Genomic DNA, 27,369 nt, shown 5'->3' with positions numbered 1-27,369 from the left:
TCACCTATCACTTGGGAGATAAATCAAATCCCAAAACATCTGTGTTGGCAGAGAAAGTACTTCTTCCAAAACTTGTTGACCCAAGCAATCTGGGCTCCAATTCTGCTCATGGATGATAGCATTATTCCAACAATATTTCCATATATGGCTTCAAAAATTTTCAGTTCTACCCCGCTGACACTTTGAGCTGTGCAGACAAAAGCTATGCTGAGAGTTAGGATACACTAACTCCAACTCAAGCACTGTTTTAATGGGACTACATAGCTTCTGGACCAGAGCTGGCTCATTTCTAGACAGGTCAGAGCCCAGCTTGACTGACATGCAACTGCCTGCACAATCTGTGGAAATGTATCCTGTAATTACCCCAGGACTGCTATGATTTTGTCCAAAAGGTAAAGGGTTGGAGGGAGAGTAGTTTTGTAAATTACACTATTAACCTATGAAAAAGCTGCTCTCCAAAAAAAAGTTAATAAATTCAAGTACACAAAAGCTAGAATTACTAAAAATTGATTTCTTAGACAAAGTCAACAAAAAGTTGCATGCAAAAAATGCATGTAGTCATAGAGTTAGGTGATTTGATGAAGACAGTTTGACTTTTACCTATTGACCTATTTAAGGTGATTGAGTGTAATGTACTGACTTTTAAAAACATTTTTATATGTTCAAGAAGAAATTTAAGTTTTATATAAATCATTGGAAGCTTTTACATTTTAGATCTAAAACACACAGCACAGAGACATCCCACCTCTGTTTTTAAACACCACATTAAATGAGGGGAAGGTCTCATCATTTCTGCATCACCAAGGGACAAAGGATTAAAACAGCCCAGTGAAAACACAATACTTTTGGTTAAAAGCAAAAACGTCAACAAAATGAAAACACGGGTAACAGGCAGAAAACTACTGTGGTCCTCCAAAAAGTAAATAGGCATTACTTGTAAAAACAAATAATGAAGTTGAGATATAATAAAATGGATAAATTCACAGTATTCAAATGGAAAGCTAAGTGTGTAGAAGTTTACCTGTTCTTCAGTTTTCAGATCACCAAATTCTTGCATGAATGTGGTTTCTGATGGGAAGCGACCCGGTTCCAAGAAGTGAAGCAAGCTGAACAGCTCTTCTACTGTATTTTGCAAAGGGGTTCCAGTAAGCAGCACTTTATGTTCCTGAAAGGTTAAGAAATAGTTGCCTAGGGATCCATCTAAGTCCATTTCAATGGAAGAAAACACAAAATTATCTTTCCCACCCCCCATACACACTTCTCATCTTTGCTCCCTCTCCCCTCTTATATAGCTCTTTCAAGACACTTCTAACTAGTATTCTGGTCTTCCTTCAGCAACAGCCCAGGAAAAATACGTCACTAATTAGGCACCTTCACAGGTCCTCCAGATACAAGAAGGTATTTTACTGACTCAAAACATGCCAGCTCCTTCACAACTACAATGACCTTTGAATGGCAAAGTAACAGCTGAACTTATCCCACCACTTCCAATACAAATCCACTAATTTACTACACCTCCAATAGGTACCTCGATCTCTTCAGGGCAGGTCTATGTTTACTTTCTAACTCTCTGAAGCAGAGTCCTATCACAACAAAGCATGAGACTGGTAGAGATGGGACAAAAAGTTGCATATTCTTTAGAGGAGGAGCCCGGAGGGGTTAAGCAAATAGGCAAAGGTCAAACTTGAATATAGCAGTAGAATAAGAACTGAAGTGGGAAGTCTCATATCCTTAATCTATAGCCAAGCCTATAAGCTCAGCTTTCCTCCAATAATAACTATAATATGGAAAATAAATTGTACATAGCACTTCTACAAACTTTCATTTGTTAAGCCTTAAGACTACTTCAAGAAAACTGTTGTTTGACAAACTGGCAAAAAGAAACTGCAAGTGACCTATAGGTCACCTATGCTTCTGTAAGCTATTGTTTATGCCTCTTATTATTTTTATAAGAAACAAGAGGCTTTGAGTTCCAGATATTAACTTAGCATGGCTGCAGCATTCCTCTCACATTTTTCAACATATTTTCAGGAACAAAAAAAAAAAAAAAAAGCACCTTTAAAACGGCATATAAAACCCCATCATATTAGTTTTTCTGTGTGCTTTAATACATGTTTTGTGCATGTAACATAATAAATATTTATGTAAGCATCAGAAAACAACTCACTTTTCCTTTCTTTGCTCAGTCTGAAATAAGCTCCTTGTGGCCACACAGGAATTATTAGAACTGACAATAATACAGAGCAGTTTAACTCTCACACATATTTGGCCACCTGACCACAATTGGATCTTTAAATAAAAGTCTATGTAAAGGTGGCACTAGTAAGGCACATGAAGAGAGAAAGAGAAGAACAAATGTATCCTGATTCTCTTAACAGAATCTACATAATTTTGGGTCTAAATCAATGAAGAGACTTATGAAACATCAGCACTCTAAAATTCAAGGTATGCATATGCTTTCAGGTCTTTTGAAGACTTTCTCAGGCATATTCCCTTCTTAGCACATCATGCTTTTACTTGAGAAGAAAACCTTCTATTTGACTTTTTGAGGAAACCATAAATCAAGAGTAATAAAAATACAGAAGATGAAGACATAAGAGATGCACACACTGACCAGGTCCATCATCTTGAGTCCTTCCAAAAGCTTACAGTTCCTGTTCTTCAGCCTGTGGGCCTCATCGATGACCACGCAACGCCATGGAATGTTACGCAGCTCTGGGCAGTCAGTCAAGATCATTTCAAATGTTGTGATAATGGCATGGAATTTGTAGGACCCCTTTATCACACGACCCTTAAAAGAAAAGCAGAGTTAAAACTCTGTGGCAAAGAAAGGAAGTTCAATCAACTCCTGTTCAAAATTTATTCTTTAAAAATGTGTAACAGTCCAATGGGCAAAATATTTTAAAGAAAAAAAGTCATCATTACTGACTCGATGTGGGAATACAAATGTGTACTTATACTACTGGCTTCCTGCTAGCTATCTTTTTTATCCTGTAGAAAGGCCCACAGAATCACTGCATATTAATTATAAAAATGTTGAAACAAGTATTTCAGTCGTAATTCATATGGATTACACTAATGCCTTGAAGCATTAATGTACTGCTGCAATACTCAAATATGGTTGTTCAAGATAATTCTCTTTTTTCTTTTCAATCAAAGGTCTGTGGTGGTCCTCCAAAACAATCCAAACAAGTCAGAAGCACATTAAGTCTTCATTTTTATGACTTTTAGAATACTTATACAAACAAACAGGAAACTTTTCCTTGCTGATATCAACTACTCAAAACACCTACAATTCTAGTACAGCTCTGAAAAGATGCAAATGTCTGAACTCTTAAATAGAAAATGTCTACTCTTGCATATGCTTCCTTTACATTTTTTGTACATTTGTGTTAAGGGAAGCTCAACAGGGCGATTAACTTCAAGTTTGGCAACATATTCACTATTTATTTGTTTAATTGAGGGTCTTGTTTTCAGGGTTGATACTGTTTTTTTAAAAAAAGCCCTGAATAGACTTTGTTCAAGATTATGAAATGGATATCTTTCTGACATTTTTGCTGTACTTCTTCCCAGCACTGTTCAAACAAAAACTTAACCTTCAGTTTAAAAAAAAAAAAAAAGTAATCTCCAGTAGCACTGGGCCTGCACAGAAACACCATCTCTCCAAGGCTGGGCCTCACATAAGTTCAAGGCCATTCTACGTTTTCAATGCAGGACTATGCCATGGGTTGCATACTGAATACATTTCAAAAGAAATAGATATTTTATAGTAAGGTGACCATTTCTTCTTTCAAACATATGCAATCTGAATTCTTTTGTAAGTGACCTGCATATAATTCTCTCCAAACTGTGGGGATCAGAATTGGGTACTGACTCAATAACACGACTGGAAATCTGATAGCCTGAACTCAACATCAAATCTGCCTATGCACATGCAGAGTATTTCAGAGTAAGTAATGACCTACTCAACAGTGCTTTCTCACAGCATAGTCCAGAAACATTTGCCTTCTTAGGAAGACAAAGACTTGTTACCTAATAAACAGCAGATGAAGATACACCAAGTGGGCAACTTAGAAAGCCAGCAAACTGAAATGCTGTAACCTTCTGGTAAGCCAGATACAACCGTGAAAATACAAGAATGCAGCCCAGGAGATTCTTTTTCAATAGTGGAAAGCAGTTCCACGAGCTACCTCACAACTGAACAGCAAGCAGTGCTCTTCAAAAATGATCACTGCTTCCAGTAACACATCCAGATGAAGCAAAAGTCACAAGAGGGACTCTCGATCTTATTATTTCAAGTTGTCTAAATCTCATATTAAAAGGTGCACAGTGGTCTTGCTGTAAGAGCTCACATCATTTGTAAGACAGTCAAATGCTGTACTGAAGAATACAGAAGTAAATCAAGCAGAATGTTCCAAGAGCTCTCCAGGAGGTTTAGAAAGTGAATGATGTTGTTCAACAGTTTCAGGCCTCCAACGCTTAGGGAAGTATAGGAAAGAATCCTAAGTAATCCTATTAAATGTCACATTTAAGAAATTTAAATGTAGAAACTATCAAGAAAAGTGACCTATAGCATTGCTACAGCTGAATTCTTCAGCAAGTAGCAATCAACTTATCCTGTTTCAGTGTGGCATCCGAATGAAGTTCTCTAATGTTGGAACCACAGGAATTTCGTGTCTGTTTACTTAGACAAGTTCTTCCATTTGAGAAAATCAGTCTTCCTAATAGCAGTTTTCTTTTCTGTCTGGGAAATTATTTTGAAAGTAACTCAAGCAATGGAGGTAGCTATGAGGTTCAATAACTATACATGAATACAAAAACTGGGTTATGTTCCAAGGTATTATGTATTGGCAGATAAAAATCGAGAAGTTCAGTTGGATGTGTGTAAGAAGTGGACTTCTAAAAAGATTCACCAGTAGGAACCGTGAAAGATTACGACATTTATTTTCCATGAACCTCAGATTCCACTTTGAAAAACAAGAGAACAGATGCAAGAAATGTGCATGTTAGCCGACTCTAGACAGAAGGCATCTGGAAAACTAAGTCATAGTCACTTTGTAAAATGCAATTCAACATTATCTTGGGTGAAAGACAGTCCCTATTGCCTGCTGCATGCTAAGCATTCTTTGCAAAAATCTGAGGTAATCCTATGCCGATGACATGTTCACAGCTCAGCAGCTTCTAAGCAAGGAAGAAAATCACGCAGGCAAGAAAATACTCTTAAGCCAACACCCACTAAATCAGAAAAAGTCCTGAACATCAAATAAGATTATTTTGAGTTAAAATCAACCAGACATTATATACTCTGTTTCTACACATGAACTGGATGGTTTCTCTTTGTAGTCCTTATTACACCATGAAGTAAGTTTCCCTCACAAACAAGTCAGTTCTTTTGCAGGGCTCTGTCATTAACTTCATTTGGCATAAACAGTTTTCCTGCTCTTTGAAACAACACAGAGGTAGAATCCTGTGTATTTGACAGTCCAAGCAGGGAAAGTCCCCAGATGAACCTTTCAGTTATACTGCTCAAGATGCCAGTACAGGCTTCTCTGCATGGCTGTCGTAAGCATTAGGGCAGGAAGGGATTTTAGAGGAAGGTCTCTGGTAGCATGGAGTCTAGCGTTGGAAGTCATACCACTGCAGAAATGTGTTTTGTTATTGACTACTCTCTAGGTTTTCACAACAACTTGACTCTGGTTACTGGTGTTGACTCTGAAAATCCCACTACTGCAGATACGGTAGGTGCTTCTTATGCATGCTGTCATTGTTATTGCCCTTCAAAACCACTCAGACTTGTTCAATGTTCAATTGCCTTTTTGAGAAATATCTCAGTTTGAGAAGCCTCTTCTCATGTTAAGACCTAAAAAGCCAAAGATGCCTTTGTCTGGGCTGATGTGTTTGGCAAGGAGACTAGAAATGACACTGCCAAAGCCCACCTTCTCTCCGATTCTTATCGTACTCCATTGTACACTCACTGATGATACTTTAGAGGATGCCAGACTGAACACTACCTGGGGATTCTTTTTGTCAGAACACGAAAAGGTTTTTCTTTGCCTGTAATTCAGTTTCCACCATGCATTTCACAACTGAGACAGTCTTACAAAATTGGGAAGGTGATTTCATGACACACCAGAAAGACAAGTTCACCCCATTTCTCCTTTATCCCCAACCACGGCAATTGTCTGATTCTCCTCTTACGCAAGCTGAGGAGGTAAAGCTAGCAGAAAATGATTTATTTTTCTGTGCCATGAGTGCTTTATCATTACTCGCTATGAGGTCAAACGACTCCTACAGTCATTACAAGTGGCGAGTTAAAAATATGGCAACAGAGGCAACAAAACTTTCTGCAGTATCTTGCTTTCCATGCTTTTAGTTACCTTTAGATCAACAAATAATATTGCCAAAATAACAGTAAGAATCTGCACAGTAAGTGGGATTTTTCTAATGACTTTCCTCAGGTTTCATGCTAAATAACTGCTGCATCCTAAGGGGCAGAATATGCTGAGAACAAGCTCCACTTCGACAAATAAACATACATATAGGATTTTTAACACCAGAAACACTTTAGTAGAGACAGAATTTGACCAAATCCACATTTTCAAAATTGATACTACATATCTGTCCCTCACAATAAATAATTTTAAAACCAGAAAAAGTATAAATCGATTCCAGTTAATTTGTGTGTTATACATCTAGATAAGAATCTAAATGTGATTATTATCATAAGGAATATAAGTCATTAGAAGACCTTAGTGTAGCAACTGTTACTCAAATCAGACTTCTTTAACAAAGCATATAGGGCTTTGACTTCAAAGTTTCTTTGATATCTTGCTGAGAAAACAGTTATTTCCTAGGCCAAAAAGATGTAACAAATTAACACAAATTAACTCTGTATTTTTCAACTATATTTAAGTATGTGATTCTATTTCTGTTTGCCCTAATGCCATGTCAGTTGTGCCACAGTCATCACCTTCAGGAAGAGTTTTTATTCAATTCTTTCCCTGTAAAAGCATATTTTTAAATCACACCAACACCTCCAAAAGCTTTGCTCTAAGGACTCCGGGTTTTCAACACTCTTTTTGAGGACAGGAAGTGAGAACTAGGCATAACTGGGCTACCCACAACATTAATAACAAAGAGAAAAGTGCTGTTGAGTTTTCTGCTCTTTACTGAAGATCTCTTTCCTCCTATACACTTGCACTACACCAGCCCTTTTAACCAGTCTCAGTATGAACTCGTGTTTAACTGGTCATGTCACGTGCCACAAAAGGATCTGCATTTGTCTTCCAGCCTTCCCAGAACCAGGTTCTCCCTACTGTAAGAATTATATGCATTCCTTGCACACAGATAGCCCTATATTTAGCTTTTCTGAGTACTGTTAGCTTGAATCCAATTTATTAAGTAATACAGCCTACTCTATATCTATGAACCATCTCAATTATTTACCACTCTCCTCCCATCTTCATGTCATTTGAAAACTTCCTCAGTAATGATTTTAGCTTTTCTTTCAGGTCATTGATAAAAGTGTTACATAGCTCATGCATTGAACCAACCCCTGAAGAACCACACTGGAAATGCAAATCATTTCTCATTTACAATTACACGAAGAAATATCAGTTAGACAGTTTTAAATCCACTTAATGTGTGCCATATTGATTTTATATCATTCTAGTTTATTAATCAAAATATCTAGTGGCATAAAATCAAATGCTTTATATAAAAACTAAATATGTGAATTCACCACTACCACTTCCTTAAACTCAGCTGGAGATAATATTCCACAATGCATCAAAACAGGTTGAACTTCCATTCCTTTTTTCTTCTAGTGACGAGGATTATGTTGTTTTGCAGTAACATTTGATGTATGCACATAATTCTTCTCTAATCACGTTTACTTATTCTGAGCAAAGTCATGCATTTAAGTGTAGAGATCTGTTGCTCAGTTTTCCAGACAGTTTTCTGTTTCTAATCCCAACCTTTTCTGTACCTGCTCTCCTCTTCATGTAAGAGCTATTCAACGCGAGTGGAGTAATGCAGATTCAGAATATGTCTGACTTTAAAAACTTGGTGAAGAAGCATTGACAATTTTAATTTCTGCAAACTGGTCTTTTCCTGGAATGGCAGGCAAAGATTGATTTCGTAAAGCTTAGGTCCAATTAGTATCTCCATTTACTATTTCTTCTGGTAGCTCTCCTTGGGAACGTAAACTAATGAAAACCTTGCATGAGCCAATGAAATCCTGAACAAGAGTTGAACCGTCTCAGTAACTCTTGATCCCTCTCTACTTCCAGCTGATCTCTTGGCTTTTATTAAAAAGCACTCTCTTTATTAATATCTATGCTGTCATTATTAGCTAAACCTACTAGAGCAGTACTAAAAACCTAACTGATGCTTAGATTAATTAACAACAGTAAAGCATATACAAAGAATGAGGGAAAAATAAGAAAAAAGGAAGAGCTTTTACCTGCGGATCTTTGAAATACATTTCATACAACTGAATGGTCCGTCGACTTGCTTGACTCCCATGATACACAACCACATTCAACTCTGTCCAGGTGCGGAACTCCCTTTCCCAGTTGGGAATTGTGGACAATGGTGCAATAACCAAGAAAGGACCATGGATTCCTTTCAAATATATCTCATAGAGAAACGTAATGGACTGGATAGTCTTTCCCAACCCCATTTCATCTGCTAAAATGCAGTTTCGTCTGAAAACAGTAATAAAAAAATTTTTAATTATTTATTCCTAACTTAAATATAAAAAGTCACTAAGGGTCTGAACCAAATTAACCAGAAATTTCTAGAATGAAGTTTACACTGAAAAGACATCATAACCTTTTGGCATTTTAAATAAATCTTATGTGTTGATATTGGGGAGGAAAGGGCAGCAGGAGACTGCATGAACATATATACATACAAATGCACCGGCTGGAAGAATCTATCTGAAATATTCATGTTTCATGTAACATTATGTTATTCACCCAAAATTACTTTGTATATGACAAACAACAGCAACAAACGACACATGTCAATAATTACAAAACTTTGCTTTAGAAGATTATTTCAAAAGGTTATTGTTTCAAATAAATTAGAAAAACTTTTCCAAAGCAGGATTCAGCAAGTAAGCAATATTTTACGTACGTGTTGTACCAATTGAAAAGAAGCCAGTTTACTCCCTCCAACTGGTATTCCCTGAGTTTGTTATTGTTTTTATACTCCCTGGAACTCTCTGATTTCTTCCAGTCATCGGCAGGAGGCCGCTCCTGTTTCAAATAGAGAAAATCCCATTAGTGGTTTCTGAAAGACCACATTAATTTACTATTTTCAAATAAAATCCTCTACATGGAGCCAATTCTTACCACACGCTCCATTTCTGGCTCCCTAGACATCAGTTTCTCAAACTCTTCGATCTTAGCTTGGTCGATGTCTTGCTTGAGCTCCCAAGTGCTGTCTTCATAGGGAAGCGAACACCATTTCACCAGATAATGCGTTATGGGCTTTGTTAAGATAAAAATACAATTACACGACAATTTAAAAAGAATACAAACGTAGCCTCTTTTTTTTTTCTTTTCCCCTCACAGGAGAGCTGCAGGCTACATACAACTGAAAAAGTTTTACCAGACCTGAATGTCTGAATCAGCCAAAAGGACAAGCAAACAGAAGGCTGGCACCTCGATAATCTAGCGAAGTCACATTAGAATGTGAGGTATGCAGGCTTACCACCAAATAAACACAATGCTACATTTGCAATCACAAAGGTTAAACTTAAATTTGGAAGTAAAATAATACTTGTTTTCCAACTGTTACAATTTCTGTGCTTCACAATGTATCTAAAGAGTTAACTGTTTTTTCTTGTTAGCTTCACCTGAAACTTCCCAGCAGGCAACTCAGACACCACCATTCATTGACAGAGCAATATTGAAACACTGACCATGTCAGTGAAGCTTTGTACTCTCCCAGGATGAAAAAGGAGTCTCCTGGAAGACTGATCCTGTTCTACAGAACGAGTTCATTAAAGAGTAAGAAACAGCGGATTCAGGACCTCTTCTGCAGCAGATAAATAATGTCTATATGTCTAAACCACCATGACATCTAGCTAAGATTCTTGCCATTTTCATTTAAATTCTGTATTACCTGCATGGACATAATATTTCTATAGTATTAAGTACTGCCTCAGATCTCCATACCAGGAGTAGTTTTGTTTATGTGTTATTTTTGTTTTCTATTTTTTCAAAATATAAGTAACTTAAGGAGTTTGTGATTCTCACGTAATCTCATAGATTTTAGAGAAACTGATGTATTAGCCCATAGTTTCTCAAATATGTTGCTATTTTCTGCACATATACACACTGGTAGTTTAAGTTTCTAACAAATTCACATTTCTAAACAACAAATTCTAAACATAACGTTTATATGATTACAAATACTCTAATAGTTCTGTTTACCTCTCCATTATCATCTGTGCTACGTGAAAAATCCATGATTCGATCAACTTCCACATAATCGGGATTAAAGAGCTCATCATCAATCTGTTCAAAGCAAAAGAGGGAGATAGAAATATAAAAGACACTTCTATTAGCCCTTCCTGAGAGGAAAAATTATTATATATTTCACCATGCAATAATATTTTGGGTCACAGTGACACAGAATTTATATTTGGCAAACTTCAACATGTTAATTGAAATGCTACAATTCAGCAAGATCATTCCCCGTGAGGGAATCAAGACTTCTCAGACTTTGTTAACTGGGCCTCTTAATTACTGTGTGAAACCTTTTACTGTGAGAGAATGTTTAAGAATATTTTAAATGAAGTGTGAAATTACAATTCACTAATGAGCAATCGAAAAGGCTTATGGCATGCAATGCATTTAGCATTCTTGAAAACTACAGCTTGCAATGAAGAAATTAGAGCCTTGCACACTAAGTGCCTTTGGATTATTTTAACTACAGGAATTGTCTAACTGCTTTATAATCAAGACGCAAAGATTATTATTTCAAAAACAGAGAAAACACTGCATGCATACAGACTTCTGCACAAAAATAAATAAATCACAATGTTATATTATTTCATATTCCTTCAATAACTTACTGGATTCTCCTGTGTAACAAGAAATAATTCCAAGTATTTACAGTAACTTGTGACCCATTTGGAAAGAGATTTTATTTTTAAAAAATATTTTTAAAAGAGGCAGTTCCAGGCATCTTCAGTTAGAACAGATATTATATTTTACACTGCTGCTGCTTAATGACATGATATAGTGCACTGACTCTTACGATGTATTTATTAAGGTTTTTAAAGTGCAAATATCAGGAGTCTTAAAAGTTAATTTAATTTAGTTTCTTAGGCCTCAGTACTACAGGATGCAGCTAATTCTTTATAGGTGTCACTGCATATTATAATAATCTCAAAGCATTTTGCATGTTCTGACATCGTGTTCAAAGGATGCTTTATACTCTTGTAGTCCTCTCTCCTCCAAATTCCTGTAAATTTTATAAAAATATGTCTATCAGATGCACTTAATGAGAAACCCATGCTGACTTTATGGGAAGTTTTCAATTCAAGCAGCAGGTTTTGTTTAGCTTGAATGATATAGTTAAAATAAATGTAAATAAACAAATACAGTAGCACATGTACCTGCTTGTTGATTTGTGTTTGGTTTGTTTTTTTTTCCCTCAAAAGACACTTTTTAACTGAAAGGTAGGCTTTCAGAGACACCAATCAGCAGATCTGATCTGGTCTTTTACTGACAGAACTCCTGCCACATTACTGCTTACAGCTCTAAGTGAAATTAAATTGATGATAAAAAGCTTAGAATCCCTAGTGAGCAGCAGTCCATAATATAGAAAAATGTGATGCATTTTTCTGGCATAATCAGCTCCTGAGAAAAGAGATCTGCTACTGATTCACCAAGAGTCATGCTTACAATACAAACAACTAACCACTCACTTAAAGGAAGAAACCCAAAACCCTGTGATAAAGAGTCAGGATATATCACTTGAGTTTCATAATCGTGCAAGACTTGAACGTCGGTTATACTTTATACCAGAATAAATGCTATCACACAGCTGTTTAAAATCTTCCACTTGTATACACACAGAAGTATTCACAACAATATGTCTTAAATATCTAAAAGAAACTAATAAATCGTACTTCTGAAAGGAATTTGTTCTGGCCTTGTTTTGCTTTAAATCGCTTAATCTTCTGCTGAATTCTCTTGTCTTTGTCCAGCTCTTCCACAGATGCCCACTGACAATGAAGGTAAGAACTAGAATATGAAATAGAAAAATCTTCCTCAAAACTATGCTTTCATTGCATACTGTGACATACCCCACTAGTATAGATAGACCCTTCCAGAAAAATCTTCTTCACCATACAAGTTATTAACAAATCATCTTTACTGGAAGTAATTACACTTACTAACAGAGAAACTTGTCAGCAAATAAAAACAACTCTCACTCAAAATTTAAATACATACTCCATGCATTCGGCATGTGGCAGACAACTATGATGATTTTTATTGGACATACTTAAAATGTAACTTCTATATAAGACATTTATTACAAACGTCAAATATTTAACATCATATCCTAGTAAAGAGTAGGGGTTTGGGAAGTTAACAAAAACACACGTATTTAAAACACTAACATGCTATATGCTACTTTTTGAGAGAGTAGTGTTGTAACTAGAAGTTGCATGAATCAACTGAAGTTTTAACACTGGTAGAAAGAAAAAACCCCACCACCTTGTAAATGCAGTTCCATAGTAATACTTCACACAAAGTAACACCATCTCTGTCAAAATGACTAGTCCCATTGTACAGAATTAGTCTCTGTGAAAAGTTATATTGCTAAGGCACCTAAGACACAAATAGTTAATACAAAAGTTACATGAACATGTAATAAAACCAAACAAAGCACAATTAAGCTATTAAACATCATGCAGTAATCAATAGAGTGCAAAAGACACAAAGGTGGCAGCAAACGTAGTGAGGTTAGCTGTCTGCTAACTTTCTGCAGTTAGCTGCAAGAAACTTGCTTCAAGTGAATTTCCCCCCCACATGGAAAATTTGTGAAAATTTTAAAATATATACTATTTTTTTTTTTTTTAAAAAAAGAGCTTATCCAGCTGTGAAGTGTCTTATTTTAAACACTGACTGGATTGCAGTTTCAGAGCCCAGAAGCGAAGCAACACACTGCTCTCACCACTGCTACATTCCTCATAGAGAGGCAGCTTTATGTTGGAATATTGGAAGCCACCTCGATTGTCATCTTAACATTTTGTTTAACACAAATCTGAATTTTGGAACTTTAAGGGTTACTTTTGAATACTCTTCAGGCATGTTACTCTGTAATTGCAGTTAGATCTACACAGCCACCTAGGTATGTGCTCATGAATCTGCATGCATAATGAGCCTTAAAGTTTTTAGCAGCACAGCAATTTTACTTATGCATTTCATTTTGAGAGAAAGATGACACTATCAAGCCCAACACCACCAATGTAAGGTATTTCCCTGTTTATTTGCCACTATTTTGGATTAAACTTTGGAAACGTTTAAAGTTGGATAGTAACAGTTACAAAACCATTAAAAAAAAACTTTTGGAAATCACATGAACTTAAAGATAGGAAATTCAATCTATAACTTTACTTACAAGTTTTTGTACTTTACATAGAATTCCTCTATTTCTACCTCCTCTCCACTCTCCATCTATAAGAAAAGAATTGTTGAAATGTGAATTAAACCATTAAACAGCCCAATTTAGTTAATGATTAAACCTAACCAAAATACAGAATTTTGCGTTCCTTGCATAGAGAGACAAGTGGAGGTGTAGGAAAGCATTGGTGGGGGAAGGACATGGGTGAGGAGTTTCCTCCAGAAGCTTACCGAAGTACATACTGCACTGCTTACTACAACTTCCAAGACATGAATCATTTGAACTCCTCCCTAACCACATGCAGCTTCATTCACAACCTCACCCCAAACCTGGCTTTCTGCCAAACCCACAGTGTTAAGTAGAAGCCAAGTGTACCATTTTCTCAGGCAGCAGCCAATTAGCAACTGCACTCCTGAATGCCATATGTATTATTTTTGGCTGGCTCATGGCAACTTTACATTGTGGGTTTTGTAATGTTTTAAAAAAGAGTTTTAAAGGGGGTTTATTCCTCCATATAGTTAATAACTCCAAACAAGAAGCCATATAAAACTAAACCTTATACCTCTACTACAATTTTAGTGCATCAGTGTTCATGGCTTTAGTTTTACTCAATGGTGCAATTAAATTCACTCAGGCAAGATGTCTCACATACAGAGCAGCCAAATTAAATTAACACCCAAAAACTACATTTAAAGCAAGGTTAAAGCTGTGATATAAACCAGCAAAACCAAGGGCACTCAGTGCTAAGGGTTGAGACTACCCTTAACTCATCCCTTGTGCCAAGCTATTACATAACATATGGCATATAACAGTGTGTTGAATTACTCCTGAACCCAGTCATAGGACAAACTAAGGACAGTGCACCAGGCACAGGTTTAGAATTCACTTTATGTCACAACATTAATGGTTTGTGTTTACTAATGAATTTGAAAGAACTTTAAATAGAAGAGGATTTCTTTGGTTTATACATTTCATCAGGGGCAATAACATCTGTAACAGACGTATGAAACAGACAAAACTGTTGAGTCCTGTATAAGTCAATATGCTCCATCTTTTTTATCTATACACATATATTTTTTCTTCTAAAAAGGAGAGAAAAAATGCATATGAAAGAGAGACTACTCTAAAGCTAGATAACAAACTATCATCTTCCAAATTCTCTCTCAAAAGTTGCTGGCTAGATATTACTTCCATAGTAGTGCAACTAAACAACAGTAGCAGCTGCAACAAACTCTTTGTAAATCAGGGTTTAGGAGTGCATTAACTTTTTATTTAATGTGTTAGAGTTTATTCTCTTCCAGACTGGCAAGGTATTTTATCATTTTAGTGTCTATATCACTCCAGCACAGTCTGCTTGTGATCCTCAAAAAAGAGGAGCAACATCAACTTTCACCTAGTTCTCCCTGAAGAAACAGAAAATAAGGTATTCCTGGTGCTATTTCTTGGTCTTCTTGAATCCTCTGTTGAAGAAGACAAAACTATACTCTAATTCTAGACACAGGGAAGAAGCTTCTCCATCACTTACAGAGTCAAAGAAAAGAATCTGAAGACCACCAAGATCATTTTTTGGAAAAACAAACAATTTCAAAGGGAGTATTTATCAAAAAAAGTATTCATCATATTTATAGGTAAAAACTGTATCCAAAAACAAGTATTAAAAATGGGAAACACCATTATCTCGATCTATTCACTACCCTGAAGCAAAACTGCTCTTTAAGAAATCATCTTTCACTCTTTTAACATTCAGCTTTTTCAGAAATGTATTATGGCCAAATCTCTTTGATCAGTTTTAAATCAGAATCTTTTAAAATACATCAATCTCGCAATAACAACAAGGTTAAACATCTTTACAGAAAGGTTTCATGTTACCCAATTTAACTCCCCTAAGCAGTATTTCAGTCAACTATATTTTCTGCCAACTGCCAATTTAATAATTTACAATGTAAATCTTGATAAATCCTAACTCTCATGAGCAAAACACACTTTTCTATAGTCTAACAGGTAATAACTGGTCTCTTGTTACTATATGTTCTATAAGTGTGCAAAGATTCACATAAATAAAATGTATTTCAGAATAAAATATTTTAAAAATCTTACTCTGGTATTCAATTTTCTGGCCAAAAAAAAAAAAAAAATTAATCGAGTTAACAACAACCAGCACTCAAGCAGAGTTTAATAGTACATCAGTTTAGGATATATGAGGCAAAAAACTTATGCATTTGACATCACTGTCTGAATCCCTACTACGTGTTAAGTTTACATTAACCAAATAAAAAGATGAGACAGAACATTTATGTAAAATTCTCCCCGAACTGACTACACAGACATCCTAAAATAGCACATGGCAGACTTGGGCTACACAGGACATCTCAAATTATCATTGCCCAGATGAGACCATAATTGACAAGCTGATGCACAGGTCCCGCAGATAATTTCAGAAATAAGTGATCCCTTCCTTCAAGCAAAAACTTAAGTGCACAAAGTCTTGGGCTGCCATTACCACAGAAATGATACAGTAATACCCGCTAATGCAAAAGTTGTTTAAGCAAGCCACTTGGGTGTGCAGACAACTAAGAGCTTAGAAAAAAAAAAACAAAAAATACAAACCTAACAGAAAACTACTAGAAAAACTGCAGACAGAATACATTAGTACCAGATGCAAAGCAACACATATCAAAAAACCCAATCACCTCAATTGATAGATAGCACTAGACTGTAAGCTGATACATTTCTGGAAGAGATGTAGGCATTTGTACACAGCTCATCTGGATTTAATTCTCACCATATATTGGTAAGCAAAGAGAAATTCAGATGTGCAACACACAGGTACAGCATTCTACAAACTCCGCAGCTTTCCATAATATGTGCTATTTGTGCTGAATAGCATATTTAGTTCTAGCCATTCTTTTTCAAAGGAGCAGAAATTGAAGAGGACTGAAGTTGGCCAAGAAAATAATCCAAAAAATGAAAGAATTCTACATATCAACTGAACATGTCAGGACCAGGTTAATATAGAAACATGCACTTGGTGTAAGAGAGAAGAGTATACAACAGAATTCAAAATTCCATGTTAGGAATAACAGGGGAAAAACATGGTCTTGGGTAATTCAAACATGAACTAAAATAATTTCTAAGTTTTATTCTGTCTATTTCAAAAAAGGTTGCAAATACACTGCTGTACCACATCTGGTTAGCTCCAAAACTAGAACAAAGCTGGTTTTGAGAAAAATCACAATAATTTTACTATAACAATAATTCTTCAAAAGTGTATTCATTATCTAATGTCCTTTACTTGAATGCAACATCTTTGTTACAACCTAATCCACTGAAACGTTTCCTAGTGAAGCCTTTCCTCATGTTTATTTTATGCATCGGTCCCGATCGCAGCAATTTTACCTTGATTAGTAATCTAACAACCAGGGTTTTGATGACGTTAGTAAGAGCGTAAAAGACCTTTAATAAAAGCACAGTTGGATACTTCAGATGTTAAATATTAACAACCTGAAGTCTTTCTTTTTTTGATTTTTGGGAGGAAGGTTGGGGAGAAGAGCAGGAAAAAGAAGAGACAACCCTCAAACCTGCAAATACAATCCATAAAAAACATTAAAGAGAGAGCTCAAAATAGAGCTTGCCTCCAGCAGAGCTTGCAATCAAAGACATGTAGGCAGCAGACCAACCACTTCCCACAAACTACTGCAAAATACACACTCCCCATGAGTAATCACACCTTTGTTTGCAGGGGAGAGGAAAAAGAGAAGAATAATTGGAGAGAAACACCTTCCAATGTAAAGACATTTATGAAAAGACCACATTCTCCTCTCCTCCCTAGTAGACCATCAAGACAACTAATTACTGAGTCTCTATTACATGAAGTTTATCTGAAAAATAAGCGCATGGTTTGGAATAAAAAAAGATAAAGCTCTCCACTTCAAAAAAACCACCCTGGATGTTTTGTGCTATGCAAGCTGCAGAAACAGATCAAATTCATTCACGGCCACATCATGATATTGCATGAATTTAGGTTTACAAAGCTGTTAATGATGTTATGACAATAATAAAATCAAAAAAACACCCCAATGGCACAACATTGAAATAAATAAATAAAGAAGAAAAAGGCAACTCCTTCAATTTTAAAATTAAGACCTCGAAGAAAACAAGTATTTCTGGTTAACTAAGATCAACACGAGTACTATATCTATGCTAATCAGACAATTTTCTGCCCAACTGCAGTACGAGTCAGAGAATCGGTGGTCAAAAGAGTCTATAAAATATAATAATGTCATGTTTTGAACACATTATTTTCTACTTCTGACTCAGAGTTTAATAGTTTGGAAGTGTAAAGCCAATCAAGTTGTGAGGCAGATTATAAGGATATGCAAGCAAAAATAATAACATGGAACATATTAACCACCTGCATATGTTACATTCTTGATCGCATGTAAACTGCTAAGCAAAACAACTATCAAAAGATGCAAAAATTACAGGCAAGGATTTTTGTTTACTAGAAAATGCAGAAACTTAGGATGCAGGTGAGTTCTCTCACTCTTTAAACTCTCAAGAACCAACACTCTGAAGAGAGAGCATCAAAGGATTCACCAAGCTATATATTTTTTGCGAAAATCCAAATTATCTGAAAAATTGTAAGAAAATAGTGGAAGACTAAACAAAAAATACATTTTGTGAACATTTATCCAAAGCATGACAAATTTTCAGGGAACTTTCTCTACTCAGTAAACCCGTTTTTCAATTCCAAGGGGTTTTTTTTTAAGAACTTCAGGGCTTCAGCAGAAATGCGTTTAAAAATATGAGGGAAAGAGATATTGTTTTGCTTTACCTTTTTCTTGACTGAACGGCTACTCATGATTTTCTCCACAACAGGCCCTTCAGCATCGGCAGATTCCTACATTACAAATACAAGAGTTATGGGAGTGCATCTTTGTTACTTAAAGACTTCCTTAACTGGAAAAACATTTTTTGCTTTTGAATTTAATACATAGGAGGACTTTTTCCCCTCAGTATGAGAACTGAGAGGATTTAATACCATAATGCAGGATTGAAAGATACTTGTTTAAGCCCATTTTTAAGAGGCGACACAACTCTAGCTGTCACTAAGGCTGACATACCCAGATACACAGATATGGGCACACGAGCAATTCACTTCTCTGAAAATAACACACGCTTTCGGCATCATACAGTCTAAATATTAGAAGATCTTCAAAAACTCTAGTTGGCTGTGTAAGTGTCCACATGATAACTATCAAAATTGCCTGCATTCTCTATTACACTATTACATTAATGAATTATTACAATGGCAGGCAAACCTACCAAATTCTCCTTCTGGTAAGACACAATTAGCAATGGAGATCACATACAATATTTCACAGGGCTTAACAAATTGCCAAATGGAATATCAAAAAAAGTGTATATATTCTCCAATAGGTTATCAGTTAGTTAAGTGAAGTAGTTCTTTGAAAAAGCACTACAAAACAATGAGGTTGTTACAACAGTCATTCCTACGTTATTACCCCTCATATTATTCAAACTATTTTATCCATCATTTACATTGCAGAGAGAATAAAGCGTACCCTGCTGGGTACTACAAGGCAGTAATTTCATAAAGGGGTTCTTACAGTGCCTAGCAGCAGGGGACAAGCTTGAGTGGTTTATTAAAGTCACAGAAGCCAAACCACTGAATTCAGAGAAGTAAATTCAAGACTGCTAGCAGTTCAGTTTAGGTTTCCTTGAGGTAGAGACTGCTAATTTCAAAGAAGTGTATCAAACTGCGTATCACAGGCTTGTAAACAAAGTTATGAATTAGTATATTATTTAAGAAGGTAGACAGCTAAAGCCTTCTGGCACACTGTGCCAATCATGGATGAATATCATTCAGGAAGAGAGCCTATATCTGAACTTTGAATGCTGCAGGTACAGTCACTTTTCCAGTCTGTTCATATCTGACCTGTTGCTCTGACTGAGAAGTATTAGAAGGAGAGTCTCTTCCAGCAGCATCAGCATCATCAGCTTCCTCATCTGAAATCTTGAATTCCAGGTCTTCTGTATAACGCTTCCTCTTCACCTGCCTGCTGGAGCGTCGTTTCTAAATAGAAGGCATTCACATTTTCATTGAGAAACAATACTGATGAAATGCAGAATAACTGAGAAAACTTCCTATTTCTCAAACACACTAGTGTGCAGCAAACACTATTATTTTCACAGAATCCCAACAGAAATAGCACATATAAGACAATCATTCTAAATTCCTACCTGTTAGCTGCTTTTAACTTCTGCTTAAGAAAAAAAAAAAAAAACCCCAACCAAACAAAAAACCCAAACCACTTCAGGCTTGTTCCAAGTTGGAAAGTGGAGTTATTTTGGTTTGGGGTTTTGGGGTTTGTATTGTTTGGTTTTGGGGTGTCTTCTACCTCTTTTTTTTTAATCATTACTTAAAATCATGTTAGAAAAATAAAAAGCATATCTCAGAAAGCAATTAAAGTAGAAGTTGCATCTCTCATTTCACATCTACGACAAACTCTGACAGATGGCCAAAGCAGGAACCAAACACCACCTTTCCGCAGCATGGCCCATAGTGTTGCTAAGCAGTGACAACACACCTTCTTGCCCTCCTCATCCGCCCAGTTGTACCCAGATTATCTTGTAAGGGAAATAAAACGAAATATGACTTCCTTACTCCACCGATGCAGCACCGTTCAGAAAGACATCCTGCAGCACAGCATGGGAAAAGACCCCAAACCAATAGAGCAGAATGAAAAACCTCAATCATCCTAAACGGAAAATATGCTTTTTGTGTCTCCACACCCTCATCTCCAGGATGAGAGAAAGTTTCAGAAGCTGCAGAAAACAATCTGTAGAATACACAACCATGCATCTGACAGAATTTGCAACTTGACACTTACTGTCAGCCACTAGTTTCTGCAACAATAAAATTGAAATTCCCAGATAGTCTGCAGCAAGTTACGTGTTTTGAAAAGCTGAGAGCACGTGCTGTTGAAGTGAACTGTCAACTGAATATCAAATATCTCAGTGGACTAATATATGTATTGAAAAAAGGGATGTTCGGTATCAATTGTTAAGAAATATCTTTATGAATTGATACACTACTTATTTCTACATCTTTTTTGTCTTAACACACAGCTTCATTGGTACATGGAAATATTTATGTAGCATTTTTAGAAGATCCATGCACCCGGGTCTCTCAATGTACCAAGTCAAATACTTACTTTTAGATAGTTAATCATACTTTTTAAAGCAAAGGCATCTGGTACACTTCGCAAAATGAGAAATTCCTTAACTGAAAACAACATTTTTGAGCAAAAGTTAAGTTTACATCACCCTTTGAAACACTGATGATGTGACTTCTACCTTTAACACGGAGGTTTCCACAAAACTGTAACAGTATTTTTATACTTGAAAATATATACCACTTGGCACTCTCATTTCCATAATCACTGTTGAGAGAAGTTTTCTTTTAGCTCAATAGGTGAAGTCTTATTATTATTTTTTATGAGGAAAAAAACCCCCAACCTCTTCTTCCATTTTCCCTAATAAAAAATACGCCTAAAACATAATGGTAATCCTCTGTTTGATTGTTACTGACTTGGTTAGTTTCCTCTTTCCTCTAACATCCATGTGAAGCTTTGCAATTGTTATGTGTTTCTGTCAGAAACTATGTATACATTTGCCTGCATCAGATTCTACTTGTTAACTGATGTATAGGTAGAAAGGTGAGATAACATAGAAAGAAACAAATCTGTATGGTAATACAGAAGTATTTCACCTCTTAAAAGACAATAATGCATCACTTTCTGCATTACTGCATAGTATCATTACAGAAGTCTCACTATTTAACACACAACGAATGCAACAGTGTTTTAGACAACTACATAATCTCAATCTCAGTTGGGAAATGCATAGCAAGTTCATTAATTCTAGCTATCCTAGCGTATAAAGTTTTAACCTTCTCTAAGTTTAAACAAAGAAGTGCGGGTGCAGTATATAATGCATAGTGTGAGAAAGTATAAAGAACACAAAATTTGCCCAAAATACCCTATTAAATTTAAAAGTAACGCAAACATCCTAACACTTCTATGAACAAAAAGAAGAAAAAACATTTCAAGTGTATCACCCAACTGAGTTTCACAAGAAAGTTTTGTCTCACTAAACTGAAAACAAAGCAAAACATGGATATATATTGAACTGAAGACAGTATATAATCATCTGCAAATTAGTAAAAAAATCCCACCAGCTCAAAAAGCTTCTTTTGTCAGCATCATTAATCAGTCTAGGAAAGACCCACGTCACAGAATAGAAAGCTTACCCTTCAAACATTTTAATATTTGCATGGTGTACCTCAGCTTTTCTAATTCAGAATACATATTCAGAAATAATACTTTTTGTTGCTGCTTTTGTCTTCAACTAGAAAATACCAGAGTGCTCACACTTCCTCATACTCTACACACTTCTAGAAAAGGGGGAAAGCATAATCCACGGTTGTTTTAGGACACTGCTGTTTGCCAATCTTCCTACCAGACTGCTTTCACCGTTCTCAGGTCATCATAAGCCCCAACATCTCTTGTAATTAGAAGGTATCTAATATGCAATGGATGAATCCAATGGACTTCAGAGTCTCATACTTTCCCCAACACAATTTGCCTCTACCTTTTCATACAAGAAATCTAAATTTTAATGCCTACTCTAAGCACTGCCGGCAGAACCAAGAAGTGGTGAGCTCCTGGCTTAACCTCACTAATGACAGAGCACACAGGAAGTCATCATATGTGGTATTTCTATGTCCATGTTTTCTTTACATGATATACCAGCTTGGATAGAGAATGATAGATGCATAGTGGTAAGAGAAATTATCAATGTTAGCTGATGATTTGGCAGTCCTGCAAAAAGGCCCTTCCTCCACTAACGCAGTGTAGTTACAAGTCCCTGACATGAACATTTCTGACATCTTGCTTTGTCACATCTTATTCTTGATTACAGGTTTGCAAAGTCAATGCAAGAAGAAACACGAGGCTTAGAAGCAAGACCTCATAATGGTACATTAAGTCTAACCTTGTACACATATCTGCAGGCAACAAGACTCTGAAACAAACTTATGATGAGCAATACTTGAGTCAGTAAAATATTCACCATGGTGATTTTCAGTTCTTGCCTTCTTGGCATGTCATTTTAAAAAACACAGAAAATACTCAAACACCTGTGTCTCTGTAACAAAGACTGGGAGAACTACCATTTTATGCATCTAGGCTACAATAAATTTGAAAGACAGTATTACCTGAACCCCTGGGTCATCTTCATCTTCAGGATGCGGTGATGGTGGTGGAGTTTTTTCCAAGTCTGAATTTTCAGAACCTTCCTTTCCCTTGTTAACCTTTTTCTTCGCAGCACTAGATTCCGAATCTGGTTTCTTGTTACTGAAAACAGAGTTATTTTTAATCAATATTTGTATAAAAATGTAAGGAAAAAGTGCTTTAGTTAATCTATGAGATGTTTATTTTCAATGACTTCATTATTTTCACTTGCCTTAAATACTTATTTATTTAAACATTATAACATTAATCATGCAACGGCCATCCCTGTACGCTTCCCATTCCTTAACGACAGACACCTCTCCTTTTCCTCAAGATCTTAGTGACATTGAATATGTATTCAGTGAGAAACTAAAAATGAGACTGAAGTGTTGCTTTCTTCAAAACCTGCACTTTCTGAAAGCAGCACTCGGGCAATCTGACACATATAAAGTTTTATGTGTGCACTTGTCTTGATATCAACTGTGTGGACCAGGTAAGCAGAACCTGAGTAAGTGTTACCAAAACAAAAGACCAAATGAGAAAATATTTCAGTTTTCTTCTACCATCTCTGCTATTTTCAAGCAGGAAAGGTTCTTTTGTGTCAGCTCTGAGGGCAATCATACAGCCTCAAAGCATGCAACCACAGCTTGTATGGAAGGAAAAGCCACCCAGGTCTTATCTCAGCATTCACAGGATACTAGAAAGCTATACCCACTGATCCTAGAGAAAGGTTTTGGAGATTGTTCCTGCTCTCCCTCTCCCATGAAAGTGTTCACTCTCTGAGGAGCTGAGATCACATCAGGTGAGGACACACATAACAATACCCAGCTTTAAATACATTGTCGCCAAATCCCATATTGAGACAATCTTCAGCACTGTGAGGGTGAAATTTTTCAATAGCAACAAAGAAGAATCAACAGTAAAAGTTAGTAATTTTAAATATATTTAGCCTTTGAGTCTTGAGGGGGTTTCTGCTAGTCTTTTCCCATCTGCAGCCACCCTCCCCAGGCCTGTTACCAATGTGACAGGCTCGTGGAAAGCTGCTGAGAAGAGCAGAGCAGAGTTATGTGCCGGTATTTGACAAACGGTCAGTATGGCTCATCAAATGTTACATTAGCCACTTTTACATGGCTTCTGCACCCTCAACATTTTACTGTCTTGCCCAGAATGCTGCCTGGGGTTTGTTTTTCCTTCACAGTCCCTGCCTTGTAACTTCTCAAGCAAACATCAGCTTTCGGCTTGTTCATTTTGATCAGCGCACTGGCCCACTGAAAGTGTACTTTAGACTAATAACTTAAAATTCCTGAATATGGTTACATGCCACTTCAGGACCAGTATTATCTTATTTCGCAGCTTGTGTTTAAACTAAGGTTGATTCAAGAATAATTAAAAAAAAAAAAAAAAAAAAGAAAGAAGAAATTACAAGTGAAAAGCGCTGGGAGTTCTGGAAATGAATTGAACTGAAATTGCAGAGAGTGACTCAACCAGCGCCCGCTCCTCCCAAAGCCCACCTCAGTGTGGCAACGTAAAAGGGACAGGGGCGGGGTGCGACGCCGGGGAAGGGGCGCGGAGAGCGGCCGGGCCCCGGGGGGGCGGCGGGCGCGGGGCGCGCGCGGCTCCTCCCGCGCGGCCTCCCCCGGGCGGCGCCGGGCCGCGGCTGCCCTCGCAGCGTTTGTTTCCGCTCTGGCTGCCACCAATGGCACAAAGCTGCAGCTGAAGCGGGGCCCCTTGCCTTTCATCCGCGCGCCGAGAGCGCTCGCGTCGCCCCGGCAACCCGCGGCCACGTGACCAGCACCTGCTCCGCTGGCTGGCGGCCACCGACTGCAGCCATCTGCTTCCCTCAATCAGCGCCCGGGCGCACCCGGCACCTGCGCGGCCGCGGCCGGGCCCCCCTCCCGCACATACACACACACCACCGCCACCCCCCTGCCTTTTATCAAATCACCGCGAAACCGCTTCCAAAAAAAAAAAAAAAACCAAACCAAAAAAACCACCCAACTTTACATATTTTTGAATTTGTTTAAATCAAAGGTAAGCCTGTCAGGGGAGCTGGCCGGCCGCCAGGTAAGGCGAGCTGACAAGGCTAGCACTGATCGCCCCTGAGCCCCGTAAATCAGAGCATGGCGCGCAATTAAGTTTAGTAGTCGTTACTGTGCCCCGGTGCACCACTGCCTATGAATAACACGCTGAAAGTCGGGAAGAAGAGCTTGGCCTAAGTTTGATCAAATACCAATTTGCTGAAAGGCAAATTTGCCGGGAAGCGATAGCGAGGGCCGGCCGGCCCGGGGCAGGCGCACCCGCGGCCGCCGCGCTCCGCCACCCGCCGCCCGGCCAGGCCCACACAAAGACCCCGCCAGCGGCTCCACCAGGGCTGCCCCCACAAAGGTTTCTTTCTGGCCTCCCTTAGACCGTTCTCTGCTCTTAGCTTAGAGCCCCTACGTCTACGAGTATTTCATGACCTATATACACATCCCCGAGCCGTGCTCCGGCAGACTGAGTCACCCTCGGTAACAGAGACATGGACGAAGCAACCCGGACACAGTTTCAACTCTTTCACCCCTTGCCAGGCTGATTACAAACTGCCAACAGCTTAGGGAGTACAAAGCCCAACCTGCAGCTCCACCGGGAAATTTAAGTTCAAAAATCAGCAGAACTGCTCCCTTCAAATGCACAACTACAGTTTCTTTCAAGGCAAAAAATGAACCACAAAGGAACCACTGGAAAATAGCGAGGTGACCCACTGCTTCCTAACATCATGCACCCAGGAGCTTCACCTGGCCGGTGGGAACATCAGCTTCCTCAAATTGTCAGCAACTGCTATTCCACTCAGTTTTCCCTCAGAGCCAGGTGTGATTTGTTCCTGACAATTAAATGTACCTACTCTTGACTCAGCCTTTCCACTGTCCATCATATTACACTCAGGCCATTTAGGAAAGGTGTTAGCCTGGACCAGAATTGCCTTTCCACATAAGTACAGCCAGGTAAAAACCTGTTCTTAGAGGCTTTACCATAACCACTAGGGCCTGTGCATCAATCCTTAACTGAATACACACCTGACAGTACTTTCCAAATTTAGCAACAAGGAAGACAAACTGTAATATATGCATTTAGACAACTCTCTATTTGTTTTTACACATGCACAAATGAAAAGTTTAGCCAGGTCTCACTATAGACAAGATACTGTCCGATCCCAAAACAAGAAGTAGGTCTGGGAGAAAGTGTAGTAGTATTTGCCACACACAAAACTCTATTTTAAAACTCTCAGTTAAGACTAGTTCTCTGTTCAGGTGATACAAACACAGCCATGTCAGATTAGATGTCTTACAATCTAGCTGTCCAATACCACTTTGTGGTTTCATCCTCTCATTCCTGAGGACTGCACAGCACACTGACCTAAGGGGGCCTGTAAGTAGACAACCTTCAGAAGGTCAGACGAGCTAACAACATGAAGGAAAACAGGGCCTGAAGAGGAAAATAGTAATAGGGCAATTGGACTGAATTAAATTTTGAGAACAAGAATCCAAACTTCGACAAAGTGTTTTGTGTCCGTTAGTCAAGCAGCCACCTATAGCTGGGTCAAACTGCAGGAACTTGCTGGGCCAAACCATCTGACCTAAAAATACCTCAAAAAGCATGGCATGTTTTGCAGGATTAAGAGGGGAAGTAATTAACCTGTGTATTTACACTGTGCAACTAATTCAACTGATCTGTGTAACTTACAGATCTGTTTATTAATGTAAGTTTTGATGGCTATCAGGATGTGGATTATGCTTTTTTCCTGTCATTTAAACATTTAAAGTTACTCAGACTATTGATCCCTATTTGCATTTGGGAACACTGTCCTGGGATAAATTGATAATTGGAACCTGGCTTAGGAAAGCATTACATATCCACCTTCTGTACCGCCATATCTGAGGAAAAACAATAGTTTTTTAAAAGATGCTAGTGTAATCCAAACTTTTTCGTTTTAAAAACAGTTTTTATGTCACAAAAGAGGGAAAAATAATATGATAACAAGGTTTCTACCATCCTGAAAACTCAGCCAAAATACTAAAAAGTATGCTTTGGTATCAAAAAAGCCCCAAAAGCCTGCCTACAAAAGGTAAATATCTGGCAGCTGGGCTGGTTCAAAAGGGAGATGAGGACAGGTGTGAACAGAAATGTCCTCAGTGGACATGTGCATGAAAATCTCACTCGATTTCCTGTTCACCCTCACAGGCAGCCCTTCCTGCCTTGCTCAGGATGATCTGAGCTTGGGAATGGAAACTACCAGCACAGACTCAGGACCTCTCTTCCTGTCCTCCAGCTCCCCAGGGTGCTCTGTCCTCCTGCCCACACGGCTCCCCCACACAGCAGCCTTTTCCCACTTCCTCATCCAGAAGCCATCCCCTTTCCGATA

At 37.7% G+C, this 27,369-nt stretch overlaps 1 protein-coding gene across 5 annotated transcripts in view; it reads right to left on the bottom strand.

Moving 5' to 3' along the window:
- The window catches only part of CHD7 (chromodomain helicase DNA binding protein 7), a 130,973-nt gene that overhangs the window by 26,339 nt on the left and 77,265 nt on the right, over positions 1 to 27,369 (bottom strand). For all 5 annotated transcript variants that reach the window (XM_061994727.1, XM_061994731.1, XM_061994730.1 and 2 more), the window contains 11 exons: positions 22,955 to 23,093; positions 19,613 to 19,750; positions 18,488 to 18,553; positions 13,651 to 13,706; positions 12,152 to 12,266; positions 10,446 to 10,529; positions 9,360 to 9,497; positions 9,142 to 9,263; positions 8,465 to 8,708; positions 2,615 to 2,791; positions 1,022 to 1,165 (listed from right to left, as the gene is read on the bottom strand). In XM_061994727.1, coding sequence (XP_061850711.1) covers positions 1,022 to 1,165; positions 2,615 to 2,791; positions 8,465 to 8,708; positions 9,142 to 9,263; positions 9,360 to 9,497; positions 10,446 to 10,529; positions 12,152 to 12,266; positions 13,651 to 13,706; positions 18,488 to 18,553; positions 19,613 to 19,750; positions 22,955 to 23,093 — 1,423 coding nt within the window. The remainder of the gene's footprint in view (positions 1 to 1,021; positions 1,166 to 2,614; positions 2,792 to 8,464; positions 8,709 to 9,141; positions 9,264 to 9,359; positions 9,498 to 10,445; positions 10,530 to 12,151; positions 12,267 to 13,650; positions 13,707 to 18,487; positions 18,554 to 19,612; positions 19,751 to 22,954; positions 23,094 to 27,369) is intronic.

This window comes from Colius striatus, chromosome 4 (assembly GCF_028858725.1).
Source record: "Colius striatus isolate bColStr4 chromosome 4, bColStr4.1.hap1, whole genome shotgun sequence".
NCBI lineage: Eukaryota > Metazoa > Chordata > Aves > Coliiformes > Coliidae > Colius > Colius striatus.
This window is presented reverse-complemented; position numbering and strand designations above follow the sequence as displayed.